General features: G+C 41.3%; 1 protein-coding gene across 1 annotated transcript in view; it reads right to left on the bottom strand.

Moving 5' to 3' along the window:
* Window positions 1–20,745, bottom strand: part of Gar1 (Gar1 ribonucleoprotein) — a 30,361-nt gene extending 9,616 nt beyond the window's left edge. The window contains exons 1-3 of the mRNA XM_067152221.2: window positions 20,613–20,745; window positions 20,335–20,445; window positions 20,198–20,247 (exon numbers count right to left, since the gene is read on the bottom strand). Coding sequence (XP_067008322.1) covers window positions 20,198–20,247; window positions 20,335–20,437 — 153 coding nt within the window. The 5' untranslated portion in view covers window positions 20,438–20,445; window positions 20,613–20,745. The remainder of the gene's footprint in view (window positions 1–20,197; window positions 20,248–20,334; window positions 20,446–20,612) is intronic.
* Window positions 20,746–27,537: the final 6,792 nt, after the last annotated feature.

Below are 27,537 nucleotides of genomic sequence, written 5' to 3'. Positions count from 1 at the left end.
ATTTTAGCTGCCATGTATCGACGAGCCAGGCATATATTGCCCACCACCACTTTTTTTCTGAGTTCGCTCGAAGCTGGCTACCAGGTAAATTGTTGGCGAAGCCACCTTCGTCTTCATCCGACAAAACTACAGCATCTGGAGGCTCAATGAATATCTTTCCTATGGCGGAAAATTCATCATTATCCAACAAGTAAAATACTACTCGTAATGAGATTCTCCTAGAAAAACGTATGAACCCATAAATGTGAAGCACGTGAAGAGATAGGATGAATAACTGCATAAAAGATACATTTCGACAAGAAAACCGCAATGTAGTGTCAATTTTATGTGAAAATTTTACTCTGCATGATTATAAATTGTTCAATAAAAACATACAACTTACAGCCTACACCATTATGCATTGCTAGGTTGATAAAGAAGAATGAAATGAACAGAATGGAACATCAGAACTACAACAATTATAGGCTGAGTTGTGCCGGGCAGAAAAACAGCACTACCGCCCAGCGTGCCAGATAAGTACCACCAAACTTCTACTTCAAATGAAAGGACACCAATCATCACCAAGACATATCTTAGCTAATCTCCACACATATAAGCACCTTAGAGAAAAATACAGCACAGCAGGGTCCATATAAATAACTATAGAAGTAAAGCAGGAATTACTTACTTCAAACATGCAGCCATTACTGGCAATCGTGAAAACAAGACTTCTTTTTTATTTAGCTATAACGTACCAAGCAGAACGATATACTAAAATAAACCACATAAGATGTAAGGTGGGACTTCTCTGAACACAAAAATACCGCAGTAAACAATACAGAGCACGCGGTTTCAATAATAAGAGACCAAGAAAACGGTGTATTTTGACGTGCCATATATGGCACACTGGGCGGATCCAGGTTAAGGAAAGGAAACCAGAATATTGATATCTTCAATGGATTTAAAGCTAGTTAACGTTTTCGGTGAACAATCTTGAGAAAGATAAACACGAAAAGAGGGAACCACTTCTTCGCTTCCCACATCAAGAATAAAGATGTGTCGAGACGATGAGTCTTGAAGCTCATCAAAGGCAGAGAAGACGTGGAGATTGCGTTTCCATTTCTGTTCTGTTCCCACGCTGACCCGCCAGCAGTGTCCGACAACATCTAAGTCTTTATATCGGTTTGAGACGATCATGAGATAGAGAGAGGACGAGACCCAACATCGGCACACAGCCACTCTTGGTGAATTAAATTTCCTGTGACTATTTCTAGCCTGGCGCAGTCCTCTGACGATGGTGGAGGATAGCGCTGTGAGTGAGTTGCAGAGATGTTGAAGACAGTACGAACACCCAGTCCCCGAGCTGCGATTGAAACCAAGGCCCTCTGAACCGAAGACCAGTACACTGACCATTCAGCCAGAAGCTGGACACAAAGAGGTCTCAATGTCTCCATCTGACAGATGGATCAGGAAGCCTCACTGCTGACATATATTTGGAATTGAATTCAGGTTTGTGGAATGCAATCTAGTGATTGTAAATTGTATACCAGCACCTCTCCTACTCCGCCGGCCAACGCTGTGATGGTGAACCAGCTGCTACATCAAGAAATTTGGCCATTTTTGGTCCTCAATTGGTCCGTATTGACTAAGCTAATGAAAAATGCTCATTACTTGACGTAATTATTGTTGTTTTGAGAGATTCGCAATTTTTTAGTGTTAAGAAAATATTGTGGTTCACAGAGGTGTGAGGAGCGTGAGCAATAAATGGACGGACAAAGAATTACCTAGAGCACAATACATATTAAAATTTTATTTCTTTCCTTTAAAAAATTAAAATGTGATACCATAAATAGAAGATGTGAATTGAGCTCGTCAGCTCCTACAACAGTGACTTAATCAGGTACAAAACTTGAGAGAATTACACATGTTAAGTCATACAGAAAAGAGCTTGGTTGCTCTAGGCAGGTAAAAAATACCCTTTCTAGGAGTCTACACCACAGTCCAGCCTCTCAGAGGCATCGGTTTCTAATAGCGCACTTACAACCCATCACATAAAGTAGTTGTCTATTGCTCAACAGTTTATAACTTTCGGTTCCTCAAGGGAACTTCACACCAGAAACAATTACTAAATAAACAGAAGCAAGAGAGCCCATACCACAGTCTAATATATACAGTAGCGAAGCTCTAATAAGAGGAACGTTCATCCACTTGAGAGCTGGAGCGACACTAGCACCTCTAGCGGTGAGGAAGAGGCAACTTGCTAGCAGACAACAGGGAACAAATTACCACTACAGTCTAAAACGGTCATAACTTCTGAACCATTCGTGCAAATAATGTCCTGACAAGATTATTGTAATCCTTATGAAATAGTGGATGAGGGCAAACAATTTATTTCGATCAAGTAGTTTGAGGATAATATTGAAATATTTATTTAATTTTAAGGAGTATTTTTTTACCGTGGACTATAAGATAAAATCGCTTCTAGAGGGCAACCGGTTCAAAATATGTATATACCATTGCGGATTTTTTTTTTTTTTTTTTTTTTTTTTTGTAGAGGTTTTTATGCTGTATAATTCGTACACTTACATTTGGGGTCTATCGTTGACGGTTCAGGCAGCGTAAGCCAAGAAAGTAAGTGACCAACCATGGTAGAACGTTGGCCTTCTTAGCCCAACTTCGCAGGTTCGATGTTGGTCGGTCACTTGCTTTCTTGGCTTACGCTGCGTGAACCATCAACAATAGACCCGAAGTGTAAGAGTACGAACTGTAGAGCATGAAAACCTCTACAAAAAAGTCTGCGATGGTATATATCTATTTTGAACCGGTTGCCCTATAGAAACGATTTTGTTATAGTCCGTGGTAAAGAAAAATACTACCGAGCTCGATAGCTGCAGTCGCTTAAGTGCGGCCAGTGTCCAGTATTCGGGAGATAGTGGGTTCGAACACCACGGTCAACAGCCCTGAAGATGGTTTTCCGTGGTTACCCATTTTTACACCAGGCAAATGCTGGGGCTGTACCTTAATTAAGGCCACGGCCGCTTCCTTCCCACCCCTAGCACCTTCCTGTCCCATCGTCGCCATAAGACCTATCTGTGTCGGTGCGACGTAAAGCAACTTGCAAAGAAAAAAAGAAAGGAAAAAAAGAAAACTAACTCCTTAAGATTAAATAAATATTTTGATATTATCCTCGAACTTCTCATCGAAATAAATTGTATGACCTCCTCCTCTATTTCATACAGATTACAATATACTTGTCAAGACATTATTTGCATGAATGGTTCAGAAGGTATGACCATTTTAGATTGTAGTGGTAATTCGTTCCCTGTTGTCTGCCAGCTCGCCACTTGGAGCGCTGTAGTCGCCTTGGATGAAAAATACGATCAGAGCTTCGCGACTGTATACAGTATATTAGACTGTGCCCATACTAAATGGCCTTAATGTAAAAGGAAAAGGTTGATTGAAACCAGCAATAAACAAAATGCAAGGAGGCGAAAGAAACTGTAAGTGGGCTTATGAAACAGAGGCACCGGGGTTGCATTACATCCCAAAAGAGGTTTTAGAAACTTTACCAAGTTCAACAGAGGGTAATCACTCTTACATTACAGTAGGGAACAGACTGGCTGAAACTTCTCCATTTAAAGTTTATATGAAACCTTCCCCTCAAGTTATCTGTAGGAGCTGTCTGGGCCTTCCGAACGCCACCAGCAGCCTCCGCCTCCGTTAAAACACGTCGCGCTCAATAAGAAGACAATACGGCCCTAAAGCACCCAGCTTTTATGGCATTTTTGAAGGGAAGATTCCAGAACTCCTCGCCGATAGGCGGAATTCTTGTACACGCCCCCAGTTTTAATTGGCTAAAGAAAAATATTTACAAAATTTTGATAGGTTGATTGATATTGGAGAAGTAACCAGCAGAAGCGTTGACAACTTTGATACATAAACAAAACAATCTTCAAAAAGTAAGGTTAGCCAATGGTAAAACTCAATTATCGTTGATCCCGCCAAAGGGGGCATTTAGACTGATGATAAAGACATATAACAGTTGAAAAGCGAACTACTTTGCACTACATCAGTTCAAGTAGATTCCCTAATGGCCTTATAGAAGGTGCTCAGTTTAAATGCCCGGAGAAGGTGTACCCCAGTACAGTTAGGTTAGTGGATCTCTGCTGATGAAGAGAGTGGCCAATCTCTTGAAATATGTATGAATATTGTGTAAACTAAAGAGTTTTAATATTGACAGGGGGACCCAACAACTACCCATGGCAGAACCAGCTAAACACGGAGTCAGACCGTGAAGAACTGACGCCTTAATGTTCACGTCTTAAAGTCTATGGCTTCTATCGCAGAGAATACGACACTGTATTTCAGGAAGGATGAAAATATCTTAACTGAATGACACGCATGTAGTTGAGTGTTGTACGGGCAAGAAGACAGATATTGGACGGGATATAACTTTTCGGTCTGCCAAACACACAAGTTGTATTTTTATTCCTTAATGTACCTTACAGTGTAATATTTACCTTGTGTGTTCGACAGACTGAAAAGCTTTTATTTAAATTTTTTGTGTTTGAGTCCTCAGTCCATAGACTGGTTTGATGCAGCCCTCCATGCCACCCTATCCTGTGCTAACCTTTTCATTTCTACGTAACTATTGCATCCTACATCTGCTCTAATCTGTTTGTCATATTCATACCTTGGTCTACCCCTACTGTTCTTGCCACCTACACTTCCTTCAAAAACCAACTGAACAAGTCCTGGGTGTCTTAAGATGTGTCCTATCATTCTATCTCTTCTTCTCGTCAAATTTAGCCAAATCGATCTCCTCTCACCAATTCGATTCAGTATCTCTTCATTCGTGATTCGATCTATCCATCTCACCTTCAGCATTCTTCTGTAACACCACATTACAAAAGCTTCTATTCTCTTTCTTTCTGAGCTAGTTATCGTCCATGTTTCACTTCCATACAATGCTACGTACCGGGCGAGTTGGCCGTGCGCATAGAGGCGCGCGGTTGTGAGCTTGCATCCGGGAGATAGTAGGTTCGAATCCCACTATCGGCAGCCCTGAAGATGGTTTTCCGTGGTTTCCCATTTTCACACCAGGCAAATGCTGGGGCTGTACCTTAATTAAGGCCACGGCCGCTTCCTTCCAACTCCAAGGCCTTTCCCATCCCATCGTCGCCATAAGACCTATCTGTGTCGGTGCGACGTAAAGCCCCTAGCAAAAAAAACAATGCTACGCTCCACACAAAAGTCTTCAAAAACATCTTTCTAATTCCGATATCAATGTTTGAAGTGAGCAAATTTCTTTTCTTAAGAAAGATCTTCCTTGCTTGTGCTAGTCTGCATTTTATGTCCTCCTTACTTCTGCCATCGTTAGTTATTTTACTACCCAAGTAACAATATTCATCTACTTCCTTTAAGACTTCGTTTCCTAATCTAATATTTCCTACATCACCTGCCTTCGTTCGACTGCACTCCATTACTTTTGTTTTGGACTTATTTATTTTCATCTTGTACTCCTTACCTAAGACTTCATCCATACCATTCAGCAACTTCTCGAGATCTTCTGCAGTCTCAGATAAAATAACAATATCATCGGCAAATCTCAAGGTTTTGATTTCCTCTCCTTGGACTGTGATTCCCTTTCCAAATTTCTCTTTGATTTCCTTTACTGCCTGTTCTATGTAAACATTGAAAAGGAGAGGGGACAAACTGCAGCCTTGCCTCACTCCTTTCTGGATTGCTGCTTCTTTTTCAAAGCCCTCGATTCTTATCACTGCAGACTGATTTTTATACAGGTTGTAGATAATTCTTCGTTCTCGGTATCTGATCCCTATCATCTTCAGAATCAGAAATAGCCTGGTCCAATCAACATTATCGAATGCCTTTTCTAGATCTACGAATGCCATGTACGTGGGCTTGTCCTTCTTGATTCGATCCTCTAAGATCAGACGTAAAGTCAGGATTGCTTCACGTGTTCCTACATTTCTTCTGAAGCCAAATTGATCTTCCCCCAACTCAGCCTCAACTTGTTTTTCCATTCTTCTGTAAATAATACGTGTTAAAATTTTGCAGGCATGAGATACTAAACTAATGGTGCGGTAGTTTTCACACCTGTCAGCACCGGCTTTCTTGGGAATAGGTATAACAACATTCTGCCGAAAATCGGATGGGACTTCTCCTGTCTCATACATCTTGTACACTAAATGAAATAACCTTACCATGCTGGTTTCTCCTAAGGCAGTCAGTAATTCAGAGGGAATATCATCAATTCCAGGTGCCTTGTTCCTATTTAGGTCACTCACAGCTCTGTCAAACTCTGACCTCAAAATTGGGTCTCCCATTTCATCAGCATCAACAGCCTCTTCATGTTCCAGAACCAAATTATCTACATCGTTACCTTGATACAACTGTTGGATATGCTCGTGCCATCTTTCTGCTTTATCTTCTTTCCCTAGAAGTGGCTTTCCATCTGAGCTCTTAATATTCATGCACCTAGATTTCCTTTCTCCAAAGGTTTCCTTGATTTTCCTGTACGCAGCATCTACCTTTCCCAGGACCATACAGCCTTCGACATCCTTGCACTTCTCCTTCAGCCATTCTTCCTTAGCTACCTTGCACTTTCTATCCACTTCATTCTTTAATCTCCTGTATTCTTTTCTGCCCTCTTCATTTCTAGCATTCTTGTATTTTCGTCGTTCATCAATCGGGTCTAGTATCTCCTGAGTTATCCACTGATTCTTAGTTGATCTTTTCTTCCTTCCTAACATTTCTTCAGCAGCTTCATTTTTCATGACTCTCCACTCTTCCTCTACTGTGTTTCCTTCGGCCTTTTCATTTAGTCCTTGTGCAACATGTTCCTTGAAACAATCCCTCACACTCTTTTCTTTCAACTTGTCTAGATCCCATCTTTTTGCATTCTTTCCTTTCTTCAATTTCTTCAACTTCAGATGGCATTTCATGACCAACAAGTTGTGGTCAGAGTCCGCGTCTGCTCCTGGGAAAGCTTTGCAATCCAACATCTGGTTTCTGAATCTCTGCCTAATCATAATGAAGTCTATTTGATACCTTCCAGTGTCTCCAGGTCTCGTCCACGTATACAGCCGTCGTTTGTGGTGTTTGAACCAAGTATTGGCGAGGACTAAATTATGATTAGTGCAGAATTCAACCAGCCGACTTCCTCTTTCGTTTCTTTGTCCCAATCCAAATTCTCCTACTGTGCTACCTTCTCTTCCTTGGCCTACCACTGCATTCCAGTCTCCCATCACAATTAGATTCTCGTCACCTTTGACATATTGTATTAAATCTTCTATCTCCTCATATATTCTTTCAATTTCTTCATCATCCGCTGAACTAGTAGGCATATAGACCTGCACTATTGTGGTGGGCATTGGTTTGGTGTCTATCTTGGCGACAATAATTCTTTCACTATGCTGGTCGTAGTAGCTTATTCGCTGGCCTATTTTCTTATTCATTATTAAACCAACTCCTGCATTTCCCCTGTTTGATTTCGTGTTGATAATTCGGTAGTCGCCTGACCAAAAATCCTGTTCTTCCTGCCAACGTACTTCACTTATACCAACTACATCTAACTTTAGCCTATCCATCTCCCTTTTCAGATTTTCTAACCTACCACAACGATTCAAACTTCTAACATTCCACGCTCCGACTCGCAGAATGTCAGTATCCATCTTCCTGATGATCGCCCCCTCTCGTGTAGTCCCCACCCGGAGATCCGAATGGGGGACTAGTTTACCTCCGGAATATTTTACCCGGGGGGAAGCCATCATCAGTACATCATTCATGCAGAGAGAGCTGCATGTCCTCGGGAGGTGGTTACGGCTGTAGTTTCCCGTTGCTTTCAGCCGTGTAGCAGTATCAACACAGCTAAGCCATGTTGAGTATTATTACAAGGCCGTATCAGTCAATCATCTAGACTGCCGCCCTTGCAACTACCGAAAGGCTGCTACCCCCCTTTCGATGAACCATTCGTTAGTCTGGTCTCTCAACAGATACCCATCCGATATGGTTGCACCTGCGGCTCGGCTATCTGCATCATTGGAACACGCAAGCCTCCCCACCGCGGCAAGGTCACATGGTTTGTTTGTCCGTATTGAACTATAATGTTTTTTTTTTGTTTTAGGGTCTACCTTATTCAATACCTTACAATTTTGTTGTATAGATGTAATTACACCATATTACGTGATCAATAAGGCAGTGACTGATGATGTTCTCGAGTAATTATATTGCTCAAGTTTTGCTATATAATAGAGGTTCATAATCGTTACATTGGTGTAAGAGTGATCAGAAGTAAATATTTAGATCACCTACTACATTCTTGCAAGTAAAAGACCTGACATTATATCCGTGGTCTTTGTGAGAAGTGAAGAACTATATAGATAACCTAAAACCCTTTGTTGACCCACTCAAAATGGCCATCTTTGTTGATAGAGGTCGGCATCTATCGAATTCAATGAATGAAGAAATCAGTGATACTTTTCCTCAACAGACACCAAGTAAGCCAACTGTTAATAACAACACCGTAAATAACCCTCCACATCCTAACAGTGCATCAGGTAACCAAATGACAACCGTCACAAGTAGGCCTAGTAACGAACGTAATTCAAGGTTAAGCTATTCTGCTGCAATACAGTCGTACCCCTCCAAAGAACAAGCTATTGTAATCGAATCTCATGACGGGATCAGTATCAAGGATTATGTGCTAGCTATAGGTAAACTTACAACCTCTAGCAACATTCGGTTTGTTTCACGTATATCGAACGGAACGATACGCATCTTTCTCTCTAGTAAGAAAACTGCTGAAGATCTAATATTGACAAACCCTAAGATCTTAATAAACAACGTATCACTGGAAATATGACCCCTTCTAATCAAATAAAGCGTATTATATTATCCAACATCTATCCTGTGATCCCAAACTATGTTATCGAAGAGGAATTGTTAAAATTGTGTGAAAATCATGTCTAGGATTACCCCAATTAGAGCAGGTTTTTCAATTCCAGGATTCTCCGACATTTTAAGCTTTCAAAGACAAATGTACATTCAAAATGAAGACTTTGATAAACTCCCCGAATCCCTTCATATTGAATACGATGGTACTAACTACTGGATATACCAATCATCCGACTCACCCACTTGTTTTGTTTACCATACCAAACGACATCTGGCCAAAGACTGTCCTAACAACGTATCACTTCCAAAAGATGAATCCTCTTCCAATCATTTTCCTCAGCTCCAAGAGATTTCACAAAAGTCAGAGATCGAAAAACCCCAAAACTGTCTTCGGTACATCTAGCTCGCTCCCAAAAAATAGGCCTATTCAAGAAGCCACTTCAATGACCAACCCTGACTTAGCACTTTGCCAAGTCTGTAATGATCCTCCCTCCTCCAGAATTCAAATTGAGAGAGAAATTGCTGCACCTATGGAAACACACACCACCCCTACAACAGTAAATTTTCCTGGATGTAAAAGGCCAGTTTCACTAGCTAGTAGTGAAACAAATAATTCAAATCCTCCCAATAGCAACAAATCCATACTGGCCTCTCCTGAACAAATTGAAAACCGTAAGACAAATCACACTTCCAAGAAACCCAAGACAGACACCCAAAAATCAACAATAAGTTATATGCTCCTGCCAGTAAAACAAGTTCTGGAAGCCGACCCATCACTATTACCCCTCAGCTACCTACAACTCCAATCCTTCTTCGAAAATACAGCTGGTGCCAAGGACGTATCAGCAATTGCTTCCAACTACACACAAGACATAGGTCTTGCTAAAGCCCTACAAAAACTGTATCCTTACTACATCGATAAAAGCATCAAAAACAAAAGCACTCTAATAGTAAAAAGTCTACTGAAATCCGTCAGTCAAAGTGAAGACCCAATGCATATCAATGTAACGCCAGACTATTCCAGTGACGACAATTCCTTCCCAGCAATGGAGATAAACATTGTTCTGCTTTTGATCATTATTAAGACAACATTACTCCAATGGAATCTTAACAGTTATCGATCACAGACTATCTACAGCTCCTAATAAATAAACACCAACCATCTGTTATCTGCCTCCAAGAAACAAACTTTCAGAACAACTTTGCTGCCAATCGAAGACTCTACAGTGTCTACCACAAAAATAGAACTAATGTGATTCACGCGAGTGGAGGAGTAGCTACTTATATCAAAAACAATATCTATGCTAAATAACTTACTGTTAACACTAATTTGGAAGCTGTGGCAATTTCAGTCCAATTACCACCTTCTCTATGTATCTGCAATGTTTATATTCCAAACAGTTATTTTTTTCAAGGAGACGATCGACGAAACCTTATCCACCAATTACCTAAAGCATTCATCCTAGTAGGTGACTTCTACAGCCACAACACGTTATGGGGTAGTCATAGTTCTGATGCAAGAGTAAAAGAGGTAGAAATGTAGCTGATGGATTTGATTTAATTCTAATGAACTCTACTGCTCCAACTCGCTTCGACATAGCCCACGGCACCTGTAGTAGTATAGACCTAACCATCTGCACACCGGACATAGTAACCCTTTTCAAATGGTCTGTTTATTCAACACTCCAAGGAAATAGTGACCACTTCCCAATACTAATCAACAATGAAAATTCTTCTGTCAACTCCTCATTTATCAACAACCCCAAATGGAACTTAAATAAAGCAGAATGAACAAAATTTAGGCATACATACATTACATACATTATCATTATAGACTGTTATGCCTTTCAGCGTTCAATCTGCAAGCCTCTGTGAATTTACTAAATGTCGCCACAATCCTCGATTTGCAACTAGTGTTGTGGCCTAATTTAGCATTATACCTCTCGTCTTTAAATCGTTAGAAACTGAGTCTAACCATCGTCGTCTTGGTCTACCTCTATTTCTCCTACCCTCCATAACAGAGTCCATTATTCTCCTGGATAACCTATCCTCTTCCATTCGCCTCACATGACCCCACCACTGAAGCCGGTTCATGCGTACAGCTACATCCATCGAGTCCATTCCTAAATTAGCCTTTATTTATTTTATTTTTTTTGCTAGGGGCTTTACGTCGCACCGACACAGATAGGTCTTATGGCGACGATGGGATAGGAAAGGCCTAGGAGTTGGAAGGAAGCGGCCGTGGCCTTAATTAAGATACAGCCCCAGCATTTTCCTGGTGTGAAAATGGGAAACCACGGAAAGCCATCTTCGGGGCTGCCGATAGTGGGATTTGAACCTACTACCTCCCGGATGCAAGCTCCAGCCGCGCGCCTCTACGCGCACGGCCAACTCGCCCGGTAATTAGCCTTTATCTCCTCATTCAGAGTACCCTTCTACCATTGTTCCACCTGTTTGTACCAGCAATCATTCTTGCTACTTTCATGTCTGTTACTTCTAACTTATGAATAAGATATCCTGAGTCCACCCAGCTTTCGCTCCCATAAAGCAAAGTTGGTCTGAAAACAGACCGATCTAAAGATAGTTTCGTCTGGGAGCTGACTTCCTTCTTACAGAATATTGTTGATTGCAACTGCGAGCTCACTACATTAGCTTTAGGACACTTTGATTCAATCTCACTTACTAAACTATCATCCTGGGAGAACACACAACCTAAATACTTGAAATTATTGACCTATTCTAGCTTTGTATCACCAATCTGGCATTCATTTATGTTGAATTCCTTACCTACTGACATCAATTTAGTTTTCAAGAGGTTAATTTTCAAACCATACTCATTGCATCTACGAAACCCATCCGGAAAGTGGTACCCGTTTGCACAATAGACACAGGAGTAAATATCAACAAATATACACATTTTTATTGGAAAGAGCATATTTTACACTACTTCTCCACATAATCTCCAAGCAAATTTAGGCATTTATCATAACGTGGGGCGAGTTTTTGTATTCCAGCGTCATAGTCCTCCGCCACCAGAGTATTGAGATGCATAGTCACGGCTTGTTTAAGTTCTTCGTCGCTGTCAAATCTTTTTCCCACTAGAAAGTCTTTAAGCTTCATAAAGAGATGAAAATCCGAAGGAGCCAAGTCCGGACTATATGGGAGATGGTCAAAGGTTTCCCACTTGAATTGCTGCAAAAGTTGTTGTGTTATCGCAGCTGGATGAGGCCTGGCATTGTCATGAAGGAGAATGACGCCTGTAGACAATAGACCTTGCCATCGATTTTGTATTGCCCGCCGTCATTTCTTTAATGTTTCACAATACGCATTAGCATTGTCTCTCCACGGGCCATAAAATCAATGAGCAGTACACCTCGGCGATCCCAGAAAACGGTTGCCATGAGTTTCCTGGTGGACAGAACTGTCTTGAATTTTTTTGGTTTGGTTGGTGAATGAGATGATGCCACTCCACTGACTGTCGTTTACTCTCAGGTGATGTATAACAAACCCATGTTTCGTCCCCAGTAATGATGTGTCAGGAAAGAGTCTCCTTCATCGGAATAACGTCCCAGAAACGTCAGTGCTGCAGCCATACGCTTGGTTTTGTGCTCCTCTGTAAGCATGCGAGGGACTCACCTTGCACAGATTTTTGAATAATGCAGATGGTCTTTGACAATTTCATGAACAATTGTTCGAGACACATTAGGTAAATGTTCACAGAGTTCATCAATTGTGACGCGCCGATCGTTCCTCACGCATTCGTCTACTGCGCTCAGCAGTTGGTCTGTAATGACAGATTGTCTCCTCGTCGTGTGTATTCCCCCTCCCCAGGTTGAAGTTGCGACACCAGCGCCGAACAGACGACTCATCCATCACATTGTCTCCCCACACCTCCGTTAACTGGCGATGAATATCACAAGGTCGAACGTTTCGTGCATTAAGAAATTTAATCACGGCCCTCACTTCACAACTGGTGGGGTTCTCAATTTGTTTAAACATTTTAAACGATCACAGACACAACACAGGCAATGCTAGTGTCACGCAACCTCGCACAGAGCAGGTAGACAAGCCCCTGACGCGGTCTGACCTTGCCCAGAGGCTACCCGAGTCGTCAGCGCTTCATGCGGTGCTAACGGGTACTACTTTCCAGATGGCACTCGTATTTTCAAGTTCCAAGATATTAGACTACAGGCTTTCGGCACAATCTGCCATTAAGTCCCGGTTTCTTCAACTGTATGTTAAATTTTACTTAACAAATGTTAACTAACAATTGTTATTAATTTAAAACTTTGTTTAAAAGTGCCCTGTTTCACGAACACATTTCCAACATTTGTTACGAAAGAACTGTTAAAGACAAATTAACACATTTCAGTGAGATTTCGGAACACGTTTGGCAGTAAGCGTCTTTTGTTTCTTCACATAGAGCGCTCCTAGTGGTGTGTTGAAATAGCATTTTGTCACACAGACACATGGTTGACATTATTATAGGTTATGGTTAGCGGAGACCGATAATAATAATAATTTAGTGTGGCTATTACTAGCCGATTGCAACCCTTGTAAGACAGACCCTCCGATGAGGGTGGGCGGCATCTGCCACGTGTAGGTAACTGCGTGTTATTGTGGTGGAGGATAGTGTTATGTGTGGTGTGTGAGTTACAGATGTGTTGGGGACAGTACAAATACCCAGCCCCGGAGCCATCTGAATTAACCAATTAAGGTTAAAATCCCCGACCCGGCCGGGAATCGAACCCAAGACCCTCTGAACCGAAGGCCAGTACGCTGACCTTTCACCCAACGAGTCGGAAAGCAGAGACCAATAAGACGTAAACATGTTAAGTAAGAGAAACTAAAGCGTTATGATGAATGCGAGTTTTTATTTCATTTGATTTTAATTTAAAATTATGCGAATGTGTTTAAAAAATGAAAGAACGGACTGTTATATCACAACATTCAATATAGCCTGTTCTTATATTCTTATCACAGGGAAAATGTGATAATTGATGTGTTTTCGGGCATTATTTTATTGCGGGGAAAATAATGTAATGCCTTGTTAACGCTGCAGTGGCAGCAGGAATTCTTTGCAGGATTCTACACACTTCTTCTTGCACTTGTGAACACAGTCGCCTACAATTACATGAAAAGTGTCTAACAAGTAGAGGCCAGACCCTGCGGTCAACCGATTTTACCAAGCTTCAATGTACCTGTGGGGAGACACTCAACGGTAACTCGTGTATAAGGGTTTTAGTCAACACGCTTTCATTTTCGAAAAAAATTAGGTCAGATGTCATTACACAGAATCCGCTTTGGACAAAGTGGAGGTGGTAGAACACTAAAAGGCGAACAAATTTTACTTAAACATGTCAAGTCCGCAACCTAATAACTTCTGAAAAATTGATGAATCCCCGATTCCAAAGCAAGGCATATATACTTGGGAGTTACATCACAGTGGAACAGAGTGGTAGCCAAGTGGTCACCGTACTTGTCTGCAGGCCTCAAAGACATGAATTAGAGTCTCATCGCAGCTATGATTTTTGCACACAACACATTGATAGGTCCGAATAGCAATATATAACACATGATAACACCTACAAGAAGTTGCATTTTGCTCAATTGTTTTGTTGGCTGATGATGACGCGCAATGAGTGTCGAAACTAGTACCAACCTTCTCTAAACGTTATGTGATATATATTCACATCAATAAACATTCATGGTATTGAAAAGGTGGACCTTTAACATTTTCATTTTACTGTAATCCCAGTTCAATACGGAACAAAATGAAGTATTTAGTATTAAATCATATTATATATTACATCAACTACACCAAATTATAGACTTTTTCAATCACCTAAAAAACAATTTTAGATGCACCAAATAATACTGTATTTTTAAAAAGACATGCTACTTGTATAATACAATGGGTCAATGTTATCTAGCCATTTTTAATGTTATTCATGTAAAATAGGACTTGCTGTTAAAAAACTGTGGTTTAAAATGGCAAATGCTTTGTAGAATCACTTATCAATTAGATATGAATTTCTTGTACATAAGCTACACCAAATCATAGACTTTTTCAATCATAGGCCTATACAAAATAATTTTAGACGCACCAAATAATACTGTATTTTTTCAAAAAAAAGACATGTTATTTGTATAGTACAATGGGTCAATGTTATCTAGCTATTTTTAATGTTTTTCATGTAGAATAGGACTTGCTGTTAAAAGTATGCCAAGCATACATTCTATACTGATTCTATAGCATATTTTAACTTTTTTGAATGTTCCTTGCTATTAAACTTTCAATGGCTGATGATGGCATAGTGGATTGTCGAAACCGGTCCCAAAGATGTATTTTACAATAAGTTAAATAAATATGTGATGTTCTAAAAAGACCATTATGATAATGTATTGAATAAGTGGAACCTTTAGCTCTACCAAGCATTGTATAACAAAATGAAGTTTCTAACTTTCAATTATCAACACGAAATCAAACAGGGGAAATGCAGGAGTTGGTTTAATAATGAATAAGAAAATAGGGCAGCGGATAAGCTACTACGACCAGCATAGTGAAAGAACTATTGTCGTCAAGAGAGACACAAAACCAACGCCCACCACAATAGTGCAGGTCTATAATCCCACTAGTTCAGCGGATGATGAGGAAATCGAAAGAATATATGAAGAGATAGAAGAGTTAATACAATATGTAAAAGGTGTCGAAAATCTAATCGTGATGGGAGACTGGAATGCAGTGGTAGGCCAAGGAAGAGAAGGTAGCACAGTAGGAGAATTTGGATTGGGACAAAGGAACGAAAGAGGAAGTCGGCTGGTTGAATTCTGCACTGATCATAATTTAGTCCTCGCCAATACTTGGTTCAAACACCACAAACGACGGCTGTATACGTGGACAAGACCGGGAGACACTGGAAGGGATCAAATAGACTTCATTATGATCAGGCAGAGATTCAGAAACCAGGTGTTGGATTGCAAAACTTTCCCAGGAGCAGACGTGGACTCTGACCACAACTTGTTGGTCGTGAAATGCCATCTGAAGCTGAAGAAACTGTGGAAAGAATGCAAAAAGATAGGATCTAGACAAGTTGAAACAAAAGAGTGTGAGGGATTGTTTCAAGGAACATGTTCCACAAGGGCTAAATGAAAAGGCTGAAGGAAACACAATAGAGGAAGAGTGGATAGCCATGAAAAATGAAGTCAGTAGGGCTGCTGAAGATATTTAGGAAGGAAGAAAAGATCAACTAAGAATCAGTGGATAACTCAGGAGATACTAGACCTGATTGATGAACGACGAAAATATAAGAATGCTAGAAATGAAAAGGGCAGAAAAGAATACAGGCGATTAAAGAATCAAGTGGATAGAAAGTGCAAGGTAGCTAAGGAAGAAAGAATGGCTGAAAGAGAAGTGCAAGGATGTTGAAGGTTGTATGGTCCTGGGAAAGGTAGATGCTGCATACAGGAAAATCAAAGAAACCTTTGGAGAAAGGAAATCTAGGTGTATGAATATTAAGAGCTCAGATGGAAAGCCACTTCTAGGGAAAGAAGACAAAGCAGAAAGATGGCAAGAACATATCCAACAGTTGTGTCAAGGTAAAAATGTAGATGATTTGGTTCTGGAACAAGAAGAGGCTGTTGATGCTGATGAAATGGGAGACGCAATTTTGAGGTCAGAGTTTGACAGAGCTGTGAGAGACCTAAATAGGAACAAGGCACCTTGAATTGATGACATTCCGTCTGAATTACTGACTGCCTTAGGAGAAATCAGCATGGCAAGGGTATTCCATTTAGTGTGTAACATGTATGAGACAGGGGAAATCCCATCCGATTTTCGGCAGAATGTTGTTATACCTATTACCAAAAAAGCCGGTGCTGACAGGTGCGAAAACTACCGCACCATTAGTTTAGTTTCTCAAGCCTGAAAATTTGAATAATTATTATTTACAGAAGAATGGAAAAACAAGTTGATGCTGAGTTGGGAGAAGATCAATTTGGCTTCAGAAGAAATGTAGGAACACGTGAAGCAATCCTGACTTTACATCTGATCTTAGAGGATCGAAACAAGAAGGGCAAGCCCACGTACATGCCATTCGTAGATCTAGAAAAGGCATTCGATAATGTTGATTGGACCAAGCTATTTATGATTCTGAAGGTGATTGGGATCAGATACCGAGAACAAAGAATTATCTACAATCTGTATAAAAATCAGTCTGCTGTGATAAGAATTGAGGGCTTTGAAAAGGAAGCAGCAATCCAGAAAGGAGTGAGGCAAGGCTGCAGTTTATCCCCCCTCCTTTTCAATGTTTACATAGAACAGGCAGTAAAGGAAATCAAAGAGGAATTTGGAAATGGAATCACAATCCAAGGAGAGGAAATCAAAACCTTGAGATTTGCCGATGATATTGTTATTTTATCTGAGACTACAGAAGTTCTCGAGAAGCTACTGAATGGTATGGATGAAGTCTTGGGTAAGGAGTACAAGATGAAAATAAATAAGTCCAAAACAAAAGTAATGGAGTGCAGCCGAACGAAGGCAGGTGATGCAGGAAATATTAGAGTAGGAAATGAAGTCTTAAAAGAAGTAGATAAATATTGTTACTTGGGTAGTAAAATAACTAACGATGGCAGAAGTACGGACGACATAAAATGCAGACTAGTACAAGCAAGGAAGAGCTTTCTTAAGAAAAGAAATTTGCTCACTTCAAACATTGATATGGGAATTAGAAAGATGTTTTTGAAGACCTTCGTGTGGAGCGTGGCATTGAATGGAAGTGAAACATGGACGATAACTAGCTCACAAAGAAAGAGAATAGAAGCTTTTGAAATGTGGTGTTACAGAAGAATGCTGAAGGTGAGATGGATAGATCGAATCACGAATGAAGATATACTGAATCGAATTGGTGAGAGGAGATCGATTTGGCTAAATTTGACAAAAAGAAGAGATAGAATGATAGGACACATCTTAAGACACCCAGTACTTGTTCAGTTGGTTTTTGAAGGAAGTGTAAGTGGTAAGAACGGTAGGGGTAGACCAAGGTATGAATATGAGAAGCAGATTAGAGCAGATGTCGGATGCAGTAGTTACGTAGAAATTCAAAGGTTAGCACAGGATAGGGTGGCATCAAACCAGTCTATGGACTGATGACTCAAACAACAACATGACTTTTAGTGCCTGGAGTGTCTGAGGACATGTTCGGCTCACCTGTGCAGGTCTTTCCAGTTGACTCCCATGGGCGACCTGCACATCAATGTGGGATGACGATAATGAGCTAGGGAGGGGGCGAAACCCAGAGTCGGTACATAGCCTACTCCTCAGAATAAGGCGAAGGGGCCTGCTCAAGGCTTAACGTCTCCATCCAATGAACGAATCCATCAACAGCGTCGCGGCCTTCATTCCATGTAAACACTGCGGAGAAGCTTTTGCCACAGAATCCAGTGATTAGAAACTGTACACCACCACCTCTCCTACCCTGTCCTGTCGACCAACTTTCTGATGGTGAACATTACTTCCGCCAACAGGACTAGAACCAGCAGTAAAACTTTCCTACCCCAGGCTTACCAACTTCTAGTATCCCATGTGACACTACCACTGGTCTCGATAGTTTTGACAAAAATTACATGAAATTACAGTGAAATTGGTGGTTCTCTTACTTTTAGCGAAGATGGCAGCCATCTACTTGCACGCAACGTGAGCTCTATTGGAGACAATATGAAGCTTTGTCGGCGAATAGAAACACAGCACGAACCTTGGCCGGCAAACAGGAACATGGTCGCATTCACCTAATTTACACAGGCTCGGGTTTAATCTTCTATATAAGTAAGAATACTACTAAGGGCAGGATGGTGGGTTTCTGGCGAGCATAAGGGAAGGATCTCACCTTTCTGCTACTAAAGGTATCGCTGCACATCATTTTTATATGATTTTTTATCATCCCTAACTCTGCAAACCAGGTACAGAAGCAGCACAGAACCAGCTAACCACAACATCAGACCATACAGACTTGATGACTTAACGATCACGCCTACCAGATGTGTTATATTTGTATGTCGAAACTCTTCCAACATATGCCTACTCTTAGAATAAGGCACATTAACAGCAATATTTATGCTTAGGGTATAGTAACTTTTGTGCAATTGGCTTACCACATTGACAAAGTACCTGTTGGTCACTGCAATAGATTTTCCCAGTCACAATCAGAAGGAACTCAGCAGAAAGCCATGCTCAGTGTAGTCGCATCCTCAAAAAGTTACAACTGACTTTGCCGAGTGAAGCAACAGACAGAATGAAGAAATACAAAAGAAAACCTTTTCAGTACAACAAGGCCTTCATCAAGATATTTGCTTTGAAAGATACTCAACAATATAGAGAGAATAAGTAAGTGAAGTATATCTTCAAACTGTGCAATTCCAGCATTTATGTAATCGTGTATTGAATTTTATTTCACTTGAAGACTAGCACAACATATTTATTGCCTTAAAAATTATCCTATACTTCTCCAGAAAAATAGGCGAGTGAATTATGATCATTAGTCCAGCCCAGGGGCCACGCACGTGTAACGACTGTCGTTTGTTTGCTCGCTCACGGCCTACTCGGAAAGGATTTTCTCTAGCACTGCTCAGTGCTGCCAACCTCTGTACTTAGGAACTATGCTTGCTTCGATAGCTGTGGTGGTGCTTATTAGATTCTTGCCATGGACAAGACGATTGGTCTGGATGGTTAGGATTTTTGCCGTGGACAAGACCAGTGGTCCGGATGGTTAAAATTATTGACGTGGACAAGACCATTGGTCTGGACGGTTAGAAGCCGCGAAGCGGCCTTAGGCCCCTAGTTTCGTGAGGAAACACTATTGCTCTGGACAGTTAGGATTCTTGCCGTGGACAAGACCATTGGTCTGCACAGTTAGAAGCCGCGAAGCGGCCTTAGGGCCCTAGTTTCGTGAGGAAACACTATTGGACTTGCGCTTTTATTGTGCTGCGGTTGGTAAAGCATTATGATGAAATTTCTTCACGGTAAGGAGATCACGTGCCACTTTACATTGGCCAATAGGAATACAACAGGCTACTTGAGAAATGAATATGGCATGTAATAATCTTAATTAAGTTATAACAGTGAATGTACTTCTTGGGGCGGGATGGTGGGTTCCTGGATATCGCAATGAACACATCTCTCCTATCAGACGCTTACTTATAACATTAGAAATATAGTGGCCCCCGGGATGGATTAATACCGAATTATGTAACCAGTGAAACTCAGATGACAGCTAAAGGTTAACATGCAGTAAATGGTTCAGCCTACTTGTTCAGGTGGGCCCATGTCTTGATACCCAAAACTTGAACGTCCTCCACCTGAAACAAGACAACAAAGAACAACATTAAGACAGAAACTGGATATAGGCCTAATTCCCCCAAACGGATTAACAACGCTCTACTGACCTCTTCCACCACCTCTTCTGAAGCCGCCACCTCCGCCGCCGCCTCCGTATCCTCCTCTTCCCCCGCCATAACCACCACCGCCACCACGACCGCGAAAAGACATGTCTAAGCCTGAAAGATAAAATATATAGAAGCTCAAATTGTTATCACCACATACACTTAGAAGGAACACACAGCACCACGTGTTCACGGAAACTCAAAACCTACTACGTCATGAAATAACCTCCTTATGAAATACGAACTGTTGACTGAACAGTATGTTGTTACAACACATTTACCTGCGATTTCACCTTGCTGAATTGTCTAACTCTTCAGTAAGGTGTATAAGGAGGTTATGTTCGGTTCATAAACAAACAACACACTCCATCACTGCTCATCATTCTTCTTCTCCTTCTCCTTGAAAGTTTGATCGTTGCCTACGAGATAGGTAAAGGCCCCTGCATGCGCGGTCATTTCAAGTACTAAATTGGCAGAGTAGCAGTAGTTCAAATAGAGCCGCCAGATGTCAGGCTAGCCCTCCATTCCTCAGCACGGTTCCAATTGGCATTTACGAGAATAACTTACACATAGGAGCACATTACAAAGATAAAACATTGCGTTTTGACCAGAAAAGTGTTATTTCTACGACGTTTAGTAAGGAAAAATAAATGTATCACACATAATTCAAGAAGAGCTCATACGAGTCAGATCGTATAGTTGCGACTAGAAAGAAGTCGGACTAACAAGGTGACCTGGGAGGTGTCTGTGGTTTTTCTTCTTCATGTCTGTATCTACCTTTCTATTCTCACCTTCTTAAATTTAATTCCTCTTACTGTCTAGCCAACCTCTCTGCTTCGTGTAGTAAACCCTGTGGGTGGGGTGGTAAAATAACAGCCACGGTAGCCCCTGCCTGTTCTAAGAGGCGACTAAAAGCGGCCCCTGGGGCTCTAAACTTGCTTCCACTCACTTGTGCCACCTCCTCACTTTCGTCTACCGGTATCCTATCCGACCTCCCTTGGTCATCTCTTGTTCTTTATTGTCCTCGACGGTATTAGAGTATTCGAGGCCTAGGGTGTCTTTCATTTTCACGCCCTTTCGTGGCCCTTGTCTTTCATTGACCGATACCCTTATTTTTCGAAGTGTCGGATCCGTTCCATTTTTCTCTCTGATTAGTGCTATATGGAGGACGGTTGCCCAGTTGTACTTCCTCTTAACCACCCTCTTCGCTCCACTTGTACGTCGTTCGAAACATTTGTATTTGCCTGCGAGAATGCATTTCCATAGCTTCTTTTCTTGGGCAGCTTACGCGTTTTATTATGAAATACGATGGATACCCTGAAAGAACTGTTGGAATTGAATTTGGAAGAAAGCGCCTGGTTTTAGCAGAAATGCTAAAGCACGTGCTTTCAAAAATCGACTACATACTGCAGATTTCGAGGAAGGTTGTCACATGCTATTTTTCTCGTTATTTGACCCATTTTTCTTGTCATTTTGTATTTGCTGGGAACTCGTGGAAAGAAATTCTGCAACCTTTGTGAAGTTTACTTTTGCAGAGTGGTTCACAGCAAAAAACAATTGTCGAGGACGCGCAATAGACATCCTGTGAATAGAATGTTCACAATAAATATTCTTCTTTTTTTTTTTTTTTTTTGCTAGTTGCTTTACGTCGCACCGACACAGATATGTCTTATGGCGACGATGGGACAGGAAGGGGTTAGGAGTGGGAAGGAAGCGGCCGTGGACTTAATTAAGGTACAGCCCCAGCATTTGCCTGGCGTGAAAATGGGAAACTACGGAAAACCATTTTCAGGGCTGCCGACAGCGGGATTCGAACCTACTATCTCCCGAATACTGGATACTGGCCGCACTTAAGCGACTGCAGCTATCGAGCTCGGTTCTTCTTTTTCTCTACCGCTTTTCCCCACAGTTGTGCGGATGCGGGTGCGAACTATGTCGCACATGTGGATCTGGTCCTGTTTTACGGCCGGATTCCCTTCCTATCGCCAACCTTATATGGAGGGATGTGGTGGTTGTTGGTGTAGTATGTTGTGTGAAGAAGAAAGTGTTGGGACAAACACAAACACCCAGTCCCCGAACCAGAAGAATTTAACATGAAATGCGCGATTAAAATCCCCGGCCCGCACGGGAATTGAACCGGGACCCTCTGAACCGAATGCCTCAACGCTGACCATTCAGTCAAGGAATTGGACGTTTACAATAAATACTCTTTCGGCGGTAAATATAGAACCTCGTATATTTATAACTATGCACCAAACATTATCTTAAACTTAGAAAGTATATACTCCCTACAAGCTGAATACACAAATCAACGCCTTATATAATTATTTTTAAGGTCTACCTGATTTAAAAACTCACTAACTTAACATTTTGCTTCACAATTTCTATATACGTCAGTGTTAAACAGTGGAGGACTAACACGCATTCTAGCGGCGACTCTGGAACTAGAACGTATTTCACGCTGTGTAAGCTGCCATGCGGAGGCCTTATTACTGATCACGTAGGCAACGGTTTGATGGTCTTCTCAACCACGACCGGCCGTTGCCTACGCCAGGCCTACGCTATAATAGAAGGCCCAACGAGCTAGAATAACATAGAGGGGCTGTATACCTGACATCAGCGCTCCCTGCTTGAAGCAAGTTGATAAGGGGCAGCCATCTTAACGGGTGTCAAAACAAAGCGAATTGGCGCGAGAGCATATGTTGAGGTGACAGGGAGATCGTGCATACCAATTTAATTCCCTAAGTTTAAAGAAGTGAAAAGATAGATTCTCGCTTTCAAGAATGCCAGCCGTAAGCTCAGCGTATGGTTGTACTAATCGGAGTAATAAAACCAAGGATATATCGTACTTTAAGTAAGTATTACTGAATTATAGCCGAGGTTCCTTTTTGTAATTTGTGTTTGTAATTAAATCCATTTTATTGTTTACTTAGAGAAAGTACGGATAGCCACGGTAATTATTTGTCGAATTTTGTTTCATATTTCGTTTAAAGAACAAGGAATTAACTGAACAATGCGTAGTGAGGAAGAAAAGAGGTAAATGGTATCCCACTCAATTCAGTTGCTTATGCTCTGTACATTTCCAGCCCTATTTAATTTTCATTCACATTTACAAATAAAGGAAATGGAACGCCCACCACCAAGAAAACGTAACCACAAAAAATTACTTATTTCGTTCAAACGTACACCAAGTATAATAAATACAGCATTTTACTGCTATTTTTGAAATGTATACAGCCTTTATTGTAGATGTCTGTTGCCTTGGTTTTTAAAACTATGCCACAGTTCATAATGGACAACTTTCAAGCTAGTAATCCCAGTATGATATGGTAATGGGAGAAACATGATATCCCCCCTATATTATAATAAATAATTACACTAAACGATTATTGTGGTAAAGTATTCATGGGCCGCCTCTGTGGTGCACTGGTTAGCGTGAGCAGCTGCCACCCCTGGAAGCCCGGGTTCGATTCCCAGCTCCGCCACGAAATTTGAAAAGGGGCACGAGGGCTGTAACGGGATTCTATTAGCCTGGGGAGGTCAACTGAGTAGAAGTGGGTTCGACTCCCACCTCAGCCATCCTCGAAGTGATTTTCCGTGGGGTCCCATTTCTCCTTCAAGCAAATGCCGGGATGGTACCTAACTTACGGCCACGGCCGCTTCCTTCCCCCCCACAAGGCCCCTGTTCAGCATAGCAGGTGCAGCCCTCCCTCACAGTTGTATCCCCCGACCCAATATCTCACGCTCGAGAACACTGTCCTTGAGGTGGTAGAGGTGGGATCCGTCGCCGAGTCCGTGGGAAAAACCAACCCGGGAAGGTAAACAGATTAAAAAAGGAACACAGTACTCATGAGTATGCAATAATTTTAAAAATATTAACAGAATGAGGTTGTAACCTATTATAGGTCCCTATGATTTTAAGTTTTCCTGTCATAAATACAGTATTTATGTCCATCGTTTTTATTCTAATTTACGCTTAACCACAACAGCCAAGCAGGGTAACGCTCTTGTTCCGATTTCGAGGCCTATTCGTATGTCACTGTGCGATGATTTCGAACTAGCCTACAATCAACTGATCGTGATGTTGGCATCGTGCCGAAATATGATGAAGTGGCGGTATTCGCTTTCATGCTTCAAGCTTTCGGCAACGGACATTAATTCTCCCCCAGCGATTCTAAAATGCGTATTTTCTACACTTTTCGTCATTTAAAGGCCATGCCCCCTTGCTTGTGTGACAACAGGAAACATGGCGGACGTTCGTTCTATTAGGTTCACCCAGGCAGCGCTTCCGCCTCTCTATGTTATTCTAGCTCGTTGAGAAGGCCTGGACAAGCCGACACATTTCTGGGCGAACGAAGTAGTTCAGGCAATGGCCGCTTGGATCGCGTTTATGTTCTGTCTAAATCCTTATATTGAAGATTCATACAATAACGCGAAATAATACATTTTATTATCATTATGTCCGGTGTGAATGAGATATAAATATATAAAACAACTTAGAACACACTTCACTTCATAGAGTTCTTTCATTTTGCACTTGTTTATCACAAAGGAGTAAAGAATAGGGAAATAGGCCTAAATAGAAGTACTGACCCGATTTTTCCCTATTTCTATAATTTCAACACTTTTCTGATCAGAAGCTTGCTCTTGAATTTGCTTAATAAATCACAGTCATTAGTCACTTTTTTTGCATTATTATCAAGAACAGGCCTGAAAAATGTTGTAAGTATTACGTATGTGATGTGTGCTTGTTCACAGTCGCGGCACTGAAACGTCTCTTTAAACTTTGGAGCGGTAAGGAATTTCAGCTTTCGGACAAGTTTACATTTTGCGAGATGTCCTAACGCCCGCGTTGTAAATATTAATACGTTTTTAACAAGAAGAATTTGCATCGGCACTTTGTCGGTGAGGCAGAATTCTCCTCACAGTACTTACACCGTAATCTGATTCGACAAAGTGCAAGCTACATATTCTGGAGTTATCATTAGGAGCCGGAAGAGATACTTTTCTGCTGCCCTGTCCAGAAATAGCAAGCCTCCATTTCTCCCGTAAATTCGGATCTTTAGAAAAAATATGAAAATTTATATTTTTGTATATTTCTTCGCTGTGTCAGATGTGCAGTTAGGCACGCAAAATTAACCATCTTAATAATGTTAATAATAAATAACGTTATTGTCTTTACGTCCCACTAACTACTTTTTCGGTTTTCGGGGACGCCGAGGTACCGGAATGTTGTCCCGCAGGAGTTCTTTTACGTGCCAGTAAATCTACCGGCAGGAGGCTGACATATTTGAGCACCTTCAAATACCACCGGATTGAGCCAGGATCGAACCTGCCATGTTGGGGTCGGAAGGCCAGCGCCTCAACCGTCTGAGTCACTCAGACCGGCAATAAACCATCTTAACCTACAGAATGGAAATAGAAACTTGACGGTAATTGGCCCCAGGGGCTCTGAAATTTTGAGCGTGGGTTGGCAACCACGGGACCCTTAGCTGAGCCCTGGCATTTCTTCCACTTACTTGTGCCAGGCTCCTCACTTTCATCTATCCTATCCGACCTTCCTTTGTTCTTTGCCGACCCCTATGCTATTAGGTTTCCGAGGGCTAGGGCGTCTTTTATTTTCACGCCCTTCGTGGCCATTGTCTTCCTTTGGCCGATACTTTCATTTTTCGAAGTGTCGGACCCCTTCCAGTTGTTCTCTCTGATTAGTGTTATATAGAGGATAGATGCCTAGTTGTACTTCCTTTTAAAACAATAATCACCACCACCACCACCACCTTGACGGTAATTTGGAAGCACATAACTAAACAAATGTTAAATGTATCTCAGCAACCATCCATATATTGCAAATCGTGAGACCAAATAAATTAAAAAACGACAAAACTCTTCATATTTCATGTTAGATAAGGCCTTACCTTATAAAATAAAGTTTAATATATTATTTCTTCTCATAAAACATGTTGCAGTAACACACGTAATCATAGAATTCGTGTCAAACAACAGAACATAAACGCGAACCTAGCGGTGGAAAAGAGAAAAACTATTACCCCGCTTTTAATGCAAGAAATTGACTTTCTGTCCAGGCTTTCTAGTATCTAGTAGGCTTTGGACCAGCTGATTCCCTCGCTGCACCTACTAGCTAGCGACGCATCAAGTAGGCCGTGGCTCAACCAATGAAATCGTGTATACAAATTCCAAGATAGCCAAAAAATGAAATTTACAACAACCAGCTCGTTGACAACAACAGGGCAACGACCATTGGCCGAGGATCTCAAGCCATCGAAGAGGATAACTACGTTTACATTGTGAATGGGGCCTAAAGAATAGCAAATACAGTAGAGACAATACGTCACAATTCCGGATTTAGCCTTGTTAAAATGGGAGGCAATTCGCAAGACGCGCTCCTAGTGGTGTGACCTGAAAAATAGCGTTACTTTCAAATATCAATGGAAATGCATATACGGAATTGGATAAATAAATTACGTCTAGAAGGAAAGTGTTGCTAAGACATTAATAGATAAAGATGGCGGGCAATAAGCAACTAGCTACGTGTGGTTCGTGCATAAAATCAATTACTGCCGAGGACGACTACATCATCTGTGACGGTACGTGTCAAAGAAAACATCACAGTGCGTGTGTTAAATTAAATAAACGGGAATTCAAGACACTAATTGAGGACAAATCAAAGAAGTGGTACTGCGGTAAGTGTGATAGTGTGAATGGCGATCTGGCCACAGGGCCGAGTGACCATAAGTTTGGGGATATAAAATATGTAGTTAGGGACATCAATAAAAGGCTATGTGATCAAGAAGGAATCGAAGCTGAACGAGCGGAAATTAGAAAGTCGGTAACTTTCTGTGCTGATAGTTTCGACGATATTAAGAGTCAGCCGCACAAAATAACTCATGACTTTAAATACGCTATAGCAAAAGTGGCGGCATTGAAGTCGAAGGTTGCTGTCCTCGAAAGGAAAAAGACAAGAGCAGATGAAGTCTATAAGCTTAGAGAGGAAAATCCAGACCTCCAACAGTACATCCGGAAGAACAACGTAGAAATTCATGGTTTGCCTCAGCTTGGTAACGAGAATCTAGTCTCAGTTGTGAAAGCACTTGGCAATGCGCTCGGTGTCGAAGTGACTGACGGTGATATTGATGCGTGTCATCCTCCACCCCAAAACAAGCAGGAACTCCCTCCTGCTCTCCTTCT

This window comes from Anabrus simplex, chromosome 8 (assembly GCF_040414725.1).
Source record: "Anabrus simplex isolate iqAnaSimp1 chromosome 8, ASM4041472v1, whole genome shotgun sequence".
In the NCBI taxonomy this organism is placed as follows: domain Eukaryota; kingdom Metazoa; phylum Arthropoda; class Insecta; order Orthoptera; family Tettigoniidae; genus Anabrus; species Anabrus simplex.
The sequence above is the reverse complement of the archived record's forward strand: the minus strand, read 5'-3'. Positions and strand labels throughout refer to the sequence as shown.